Consider the following 8,511-nt stretch of genomic DNA (forward strand, 5'->3'; position numbering starts at 1 on the left):
ACCATGAATAATATTCATTATTTTAAAGGCATCTAGTAAATAACATTTTGCTTCACTAAGAGATTACTGTTACTACTGCCTGCTGTATCTATCTCAGTTAATGTTTAATAATACATTATACACTATACTATTGTTACAACTAAATCTGAGCCTCAAAGAGTAAAACCGCCCTGTATCTGAACATTAAAACTCTAAAACTCTTTAGTCCGAGTGACAGACGAGAAAAAGACAGGCCAAGTAATAAATACTTTATTTTCACGTTAGTATTAAAATGCAGTCGTCTGCAGGGCACAATATCTCCTTTATGCTGTACAAGTTTAAGCTGCGCGTGTGACAAACATTTATCATTCTTAAATAGCATTATGTACAGCAATAAAAACATTTTTAAGAGATTTATTGTTCAGGAAATGTTGAGCAAAAAAGACAAAAAAAAGAAGCTCATCGGCCACCTCCATTGGCTGCTCCGCCTCCTCCACCTGATTGGTCCTGAGCACCAGACATCATGAGGAAGAGAACGAGCGGCACGATGTACATCCACTAGAGAGGACAGATGAAATACATTGATGTTAGTAACATAACATTTGTACGTTTTTTTTAAAATGTCAAATGATCAATCCCCGATTGGCATCCCAGATTAGGTTCAGTTATTTTCTGAACAGAAGAAAAGTTAAAATAGGGTGATAGAGTTAAGAATAAATAATTCATTCTCAGGATCAAGGCCAAACACATGTCAAACATATTCACACTGAGAATGTAGTTTTAGGATTTCTTAATGATTATAGCATGGAGCGTTCCCCCTGCAAAGTACTTTCAAATCCTGAAAATGTGACTTTATTCAGTAATTTTTTTAAACATGTATTTGACATTGAAACTGGAAAAAACCTCAGAGTGGAAAAGAGGGAACAACAGGGAACAAACAATGGTGGTGATTCAGTTAGTTGTGTTGCTCAGAAGTTTAACAGATAGGTTGACAACAGGCGGAAGGCAGACAGAAAGAGCCACGAGTAAGAACACAGTACTTCAGTGGGAATCAGCTCTGCTCACTGCCTCCCCCTGCTGGGGGCTGTGCTGCACTGGAGACCACGAGGAAGATAGCTCCTCCAAGAATCAAATACCACTGGAACACATCACAGCACCAAGTCAACACACTATCACTGAACACAGCAAGATACACTCAGCAGCACAGAGATCATAAAGCAGCTTAGAGGATCCAAGCAACAGGACACACGCCCGGTTCTCTGTGGGAATGTTCAATAAACATGGCGTCTTCTCAAACTGACAGCTCAAAATGTCAGTAGAAAAACACATCAGCGCTGACTGATTTTCATGTTGCAAATGTTCTAATTTAACTTTGTGGGCAGAATTATCTTGGATGACAAAGACTGTAGGCAGTACAGAGCCAGGTCTTAAACCCCAATAAGGACAGGATGCTTTCACACAATCACTAATCTGGCAATTGGTAAACAAGCTATGTGCTTGGTGTGAAAGCTGTCAAACTGACTCCAATGAGAACCCCCCTTTTAAAGACTGCCTGAAAAGAGGGAGTCTTGGACCAGTTCCAAACAACTTCTGGTCTGCTTTGTTTATGATGTGAAAGCAAAGCAATGCAACCAGAGTACTGTGTAATAATAGATATATCATATAATAGATAAACAGTATCATTTAAAACATAAAACTAGAAAACTATTAAATCAATCCTTTGGTTGTGAACCTTTCAGAAAGCGATCTCACATTCTATCAAGAGAGGGAAAGCCTGTATTCATCACATGATAACCATGGTAACGCACACAACATGAGCTGGGGATTTCTTCCCCTGATGAACCACATTTGCTAGTTTTTTATGTAACAATTGTTGGCAAATGAAAGAGAAATAAATGATTGCACTTCAGTACTGATGTCCCCATATTCTGTGTAAAACATGCTGCATGCATAGAAAAAGTTAAGGTGGGTCTGATAGAGAAAAAAATGTGCTTAATTTGCATTTTTTATATGGGTCATTAAAAATCATCAGAGCCCAATTACTGAAGGCAGATAATAAATCTTTAGGCCCTGCCTGCTGGCCTTATCAGCTCAGTAGGAGTACTTACATATTTAGCAAAGAAAGATTTCTGCTCTTGTGGATTCTTCCCTTTCTTCTCAGTTTCCATTTCCATTCTTTCAAGGAACAGAGCCGTCTCAGGTCTGGAAGAAAGTTGGCAATTAGTATTCAAACGAACCCCAAAACAGAAAGTGTATCGAAAGGCAGAGCAGCGCAGGGAGCATTGTTCTACCTATTGGGAAATGATGTAAAGCTCCTACGCCAAGGCAAATAGAGCTGAATCAAAGGCTTCTGAAAAAGCTACCCAAGAGGATTTCTCTCATGCACAGAAAGCTACAGATACAGGGCCAGGAATGTTCTAACAAAAGCACTCGGGCTTTATCTAGCAGTCGAGATTGGAACGAAGAAAACTGAGAATGAAAATAAAACAAATACATGAAATAAGACTGACCCCGGTGCGTTGACAGGACCCATGACACTGAGTGTGGTGTTGAAAACCTCAAGGTCAACCTCATCCTCAACCTCAGTGCCTCTGCAGGCTCCAGGGAGCGTCACTATGGAGACCCCGATGAGGTACCCGGAGACGTCAGTGTGGAGGGAGATGACGTCGCTCAGATGGGACTCAACCATGGCACACTGAGGATCAGAGCAAAATGAAGGTTCATGTTTTCATATTCATTGGCTGGGTGTGGAAAAGAATACAACTCTGGGAAAAAGTACTCTTCTCATTGTACTTGTATAAATGACAATAAATGCTTCTGATCTAATCTAAAGGCTGGTAGCAGATCAATGATATTGTTGTTTATGTAAAAGACAACAATTTTAAATGTCCCCTATGAATAATGTACATGACTGGGGACTCAAGTCATTTATAATACTTTTGTCTTAACAAGTAACTTGGTTTTGTAATATCAATAATTGTATCTAACCGGGAGTGCCATTTTTACAAGACGAATATAAATGTATAGCATAAAAAATCCACAACAACACTTTTACTTAAATATAAATGATAGAAAATTGTCAAAACAGACACTACTAAACAGTCAAAAACCATCTGCAGTTATGGGCTGAACGTTTGTTGTTGAGGCCAAGAAACCCTTTATAGTTAGTTTAAAAATCAATTGATTAATTAATATCATTAATGGCACATACCTTGCACAGAGAAATCTCAAACACTGATACGGCTCTAAATAAATTAAAACTGTTACAGTTCCCTCATACAGTCTTACTGTTGATGTAGCACGTTTTTGTGAAGATTATTTCCTGGTCATGATAATATCAATACATACCGCTCTGACAAATGCTGTGAGGTAACCTTCCAGCTGCCGCTCTGTCTGTCTGTCTGCCTGCAGGAGAACACGAGGCACTCTGATCCTGTACAGACCGTCCACTGCAGCCACTTCCTGAAGTATAACAAACAAACACAGTTGTTAGGGATGCACGTTCAAACCATGCTGATCACACTTAAATCTGTTTGTATGACCTCCAGCTCTCTGACCAGAGGTTTTATGTCTGAAGCCATTTGGTCTGTAGATTAAAAAAAAAACGTCTTTGTTGGATTCAGGGATTTGGTTTGGACACATCCTTCATCCCCTATTATACTGTTTTTCATCAATATATTATAGGTCTCAGATATACAAAACATGTCTCTGAAGTGTTTGGCTTGGTAGGTTATTGGCTAACGGTTACACAAGCCAAAAAAAACGTTATGACATCATAAACTGGCCAAAATCTGATCAGCTCATTTTCAGACAGGTTTTTATGTAAATGTATCAGGAGAAAAAGTGAGAGAATCTTTTTTCCTGAAACTTTCAGAATCTCTTTACACAGAGGGGACACATGTTGATGTATGTATAACATAAACGAAAAAGTGGATTTTGCATACTAGGTGACCTTTAAATCACATCCTATCTCACCTTCAGTTTGGCCCTGTCTTCCTCTGACAGCTGGTTCTGAGTCAGTGCGACGCTGGGCTCCCTTCCAGCTTTCAGCACCAGAGCACCACGCACACGAAACTGTGCTACATCATCTGGAAGACAAGGGACACCAGACAGTAAGAGCAGAACAAAACACATGGCTGAATGACAGATAATATACTGTATGTAATGTCATTTACATGCCGAGTTTCACCTACACAGTTATGAAAATATCCACACTTTCTTTGAAACAACTGAAGAAACTCATTCATACATCACAATAGATTAAGCAGGTGCATGAGGTGTGGTGTGAAGGTTTCTCCATTCATATATGGCGTTAGCATTGGCAGCACAGGGCTGCTTGGTTAGCTTAACATTGCAATTACGTGCTATAGAACATCATAATCAAATAATAGAAACACTTTCTCACCAACTTCAAATGAGTGTTCAAGAGGTACAGAGAACCCCCCGAATTCAGTGTCCATGACATCGCCAACCTGTTAATAAAAGTAGAAATTATACCGTTAGCCTTCACCGGCTCGTAGCTAATGCTAACAGTAACAGGTGTAGCCTCCGTTTAACCACAGTAAAATAATATGGGTAATCAATGCAATTCAACTCTTACCCTTCTGCCGTTATTACAAAATACAACATCAGTGAACAAGACAACAAAAAGAGTGTAAAACAATGCAATGTTAAATGTTAGCGGAAGAGCCATTTTGACAGAGTCACCGGAAGACTTTGTCAAGCGTACTATAATATTATTTCCACTTCCGGTAGGTTATTTCACAACAAAGTCTCATAAATATTTGTATTTTGAAAGTAAGATTTTCTAATGTCTATTAATATGAATGACTTTGTTGCAGTACTTTGCGAGTATTTATATTTAACTCAATATGGTAATGTGGTACCAACATCAAGGCACATTCCTTTTAAGTAAAAAATCTAATTGGTCATCCTAAATCTGATACAGTTTTAAAATGCTATTTTTGGCCAATTTAGCAAACCCAGTTTAGTTTATCTTAAATATCACCACAGCTTTACATTGTCATCTTAAGATTTCGCAACATTTCATTTACGTTGTTCTATATGTAGGCTGAAGTAAAACAGAATGAATAATGTATCTTAAAGTCAAGCTGAGTTTTTAAATGTAAAAAAACGTGTGTTCTAATCTATTAGACCTAATAAGATCATTTCGTTTTTGGACAACTCAGTAACCCTTTTATATTTGGAACAATACAATTGTTTTGCTTAATATATTAGCCCAAACACAATATGTCAAACACACCGCTTTCCTCCTTGTCATTATACAAAGCAGGTGAACTGGATATAATGTTTGATGCACTGACACATCTAAGGCCAGCAGAGACTGCTAACAGACCAGAAAAGACCCTCAACCTTCTTCTAACCCCCACCCCTCTTCAAATGCCTCTTAAAGTATCATTTCATCAGCTGAATAATACATAATAATGCCCTCCTCTGATGAAAAGTGTTGTTTTTAAATTCCTAAGTCAGCATTCCATGTCAGTCCACCTCAGCTGAGCTTTGTTTACCTAAAAGTCATTTTTAGGAGTAAATCTGTTCTGAGTCACACAGAGCAGAAAACTGCAGTTTCACTTATCTTAAGACCAAGATCAGCGTCTTATATTCAGATCGTGTCGCATCCAGCTGGGGTGGACTGCAGCTACAAGAATGACCTCTTGTGATAAGATCTGACCTCCCTGTACAAATGTTGGGTGTTATCTGTGGGTAACTGTTATCACTACTGAGAGAATATACTTGGTTAGTGCGGGCTGCAAAGCTGGAGAGGAGGATTGCATTGGCTTTTTGATCTCTTGCCCAAAAACGTGACTGAGGCATTTAACATAGGCGCATCTACTGTAACCAAGTGTGTCCGGAAAGCATGTAATGTTAGCAGCTACCTCCTGGTGGCCTAAAGGTTTAAGATACTGACCATACAATCACCATGGGCCTCTCTCCTCTTTACTTGTCGTTTCTCTGATGGCCCAAGCAACAATACAATGACAAAAAATACCCTATATGAGATAATATATTGACTGGTTTGCTGTTTGTCATAGGGCTTTTGAATGCACACTTATCTCTTACATACAGTATCTGATATGAAGCATTAGGAATTCAAACACAATGTATTCCCAGTGTTTTTATGGCCATTCAGACGTTATTTTATTTTATGCAATGTGTAGCACCTCCAGACCAGAATTTACGAATCATTATTCTACATATTTGGGTCTGCTTCTTATCCTGGCTCTATTTACTCATTTGCTTTAGGCCAAAACTCTGTTTAAGAGCCTATTGATGGGAATAATGTCTCTAACTCCACTTATCTAAGGGTGTTTCCAGAAGGGAGCCAAAACATAAAAGTATCAAACCAGAGAGAAAAGAGCAGCAGCAGCTTCAAATGTGATTGATGTGATTTATTTCTCAATGCCTATTCCTGGCTGAGGAGTTCTGCTGACTCGTTAGAAACCCTCTGTGAATATAAGTGAAAGGCATCCATCATTTTTAGCTTCAACATTTATGCTTCAAAAGTGCTACAAAATAAGTTTGGAATCCAGTTTTAATCCTTTAAAGTTTAGAGTATCAAGAAGCCAAGTCTTTATTTCAAAAAGGCCTGCTTGGAGGGTGAAGGACCATCTTCACTCATTTCTGTCCCAACATTTGTGAGAATGACAATCTGACTCACATCAGAATCACTGACAAAAATATCAAACATAATTGACAATAGCAGGATTTTCCTCAATGTGGTCAAGAACATGGGCACAGAAATGTTTTGTCACAAAGGTCTTGCTTGGCACAACAGATTATAGATCATCCTTAAACTAAACCTTAAAAAGTCCACCAATACATAAGTTCAACCCTCATCTCCTCTTGAGACGCTACAATAAAAACAATAATAAAAAGGAAAACATTATTAAAAACAACAAGTAAACAACATCTTGTGATATTTACAAAAAGCAGCAGTCTTTCTGATTTAATATAAACTATACTTGCATGGATATCTCTTGTAATTATAATAGTTTTTGATGTGCACATCATTGTTATCATATTACTGTCTGTATGAAACAGCCTGTCTGATGGAGCATATGGTGACTGAGGCATATGATTCCCCCGGGCGCTGCCTTTGAAACTATGCAGGCCTTTACAGTATATATTCCTCCCTTACTGGCCATGCCATAACTCTCTGTCATCGCCTTAAACAACGGTGTCACTATTCTTAGTCAAATAAGAAAGCATGTATATTTTTATGAAATCCCATCAGGACTTTCACTTTGAAGGAAGACACTGTCATGTCCCGTATGCCTGTGGTGTTTAAAATGGAGCATTATGAAAAATGAAAAAGAACATGTTTTGAAATATGATCTAAAGTTTAAATAAGAGGCACAGTTTCGGGATCATCACTGAACTGAACTTTCTTTTTTTCCTCAGCCTGATGTATATCGACAGAGGTCTCTGTTAATACGTGTTATAGTACATACTGAAATGTTGATGATCTGATGAATCAACTCATTTCAGCAATAAACAAGATTATTTTAATGCTTTCATGTTTTTTATCACAGTGCTAAATCTCTCCAACTTTATTTTTTTTTCCCAAAATGAACCCGTTCAAGGGTATCGGAAATAGAAAGCACTGTGCTATTATCAAGGCTCCTTTGGAGTCGCACCTTTTTAAACGTAATTTATTTAGTTTCTATTTAGACACATTCTTTCTTAATGTGTCTCTATTTTATATTGATCTTTTGTCTTTTATTGAAAAGCATTGTGTAATGTCTAATCTAGATAAGCGCTACATTAATATACTTGCTTGAAGCCAACTTGGGAGAAGCTTCAGGGCTTTCAGCCAGAATTAATTAGTTAGGTTTAAAAAAAAAAAAAGCACAGGGTTAAAATAGACCCTATCTGGCAAAAAGCCCTGAAGGCAAACTTCTTCCATTTGGACGTGCCCCAAATCAGGCCTATACGAGAAAGCTTGTATTATGTTTTTGCACAAAATAATGATATTTTCTCTTACTTTTAACAACCACAGTATACTAATAGGACACCATCTTGTGATGGGATCAAACCAGCCAAATCAGGCTAGGGGCGTCATGTTAGGGGGGCTCCTCCCCCACATCATATCCTCCTAATTCTGGCCCCATCCATCCGATGACACCTATCTTCAAACTAAGTTTGATCTCAACTACGCACCTGTAAAGTTTAGTCACTGTACCTTGCAAATATCAAAACACACACACACACACACACACACACACACACACACACACACACACACACACACACACACACACACACACACACACACACACACACACACACACACACACACACACACACACACACACACACACACACACACACACACACACACACACACACACACACACACACCACACACACCACACACACAGACTCACATGCAAATATGTCTAAAACAATACCAGTCACATGTTGTCACTGCTGGGAGTAAAATACATTTAGTGTACATTTTTTTACAATTATTTGATTTTGATACAAAATACTACTTACTGGCTGCTTTCA

The 8,511-nt window shown here is 38.3% G+C and overlaps 1 protein-coding gene across 2 annotated transcripts; it reads right to left on the reverse strand.

The window, feature by feature from the left end:
- Positions 1-234: 234 nt before the first annotated feature.
- emc10 (ER membrane protein complex subunit 10) lies at positions 235-4,715 on the reverse strand. 2 transcript variants are annotated; one of them, XM_034220069.1, is made up of 8 exons: positions 4,580-4,715; positions 4,385-4,451; positions 3,955-4,067; positions 3,328-3,441; positions 2,490-2,674; positions 2,088-2,181; positions 1,020-1,117; positions 235-537 (listed from the first exon to the last, which is right to left on the reverse strand). In XM_034220069.1, the coding sequence occupies exons 1-7, from the start codon at positions 4,670-4,672 to the stop codon at positions 1,031-1,033; spliced, it is 753 nt and encodes a 250-aa protein (XP_034075960.1). In that variant the 5' UTR covers positions 4,673-4,715; the 3' UTR covers positions 235-537; positions 1,020-1,030. The 2 variants fall into 2 exon arrangements, with proteins under 2 accessions (XP_034075960.1, XP_034075959.1); XM_034220068.1 differs by lacking the exon at positions 1,020-1,117.
- Positions 4,716-8,511: the final 3,796 nt, after the last annotated feature.

Source organism: Gymnodraco acuticeps, unplaced genomic scaffold (genome assembly GCF_902827175.1).
Source record: "Gymnodraco acuticeps unplaced genomic scaffold, fGymAcu1.1, whole genome shotgun sequence".
Classification (NCBI taxonomy): Eukaryota; Metazoa; Chordata; class Actinopteri; order Perciformes; family Bathydraconidae; genus Gymnodraco; species Gymnodraco acuticeps.

Coding starts and splice junctions, on each gene's coding strand:
- emc10 (XM_034220068.1), bottom strand. CDS start 4,672: ATGGCTCTTCCGCTAACATTTAACATTGCATTGTTTTACACTCTTTTT. Junction 4,068..4,384: donor TGAACACTCATTTGAAGTTG/GTGAGAAAGTGT, acceptor CTTGTCTTCCAG/ATGATGTAGCACAGTTTCGT. Junction 538..2,087: donor AATCTTTCTTTGCTAAATAT/GTAAGTACTCCT, acceptor TGTCCTCTCTAG/TGGATGTACATCGTGCCGCT.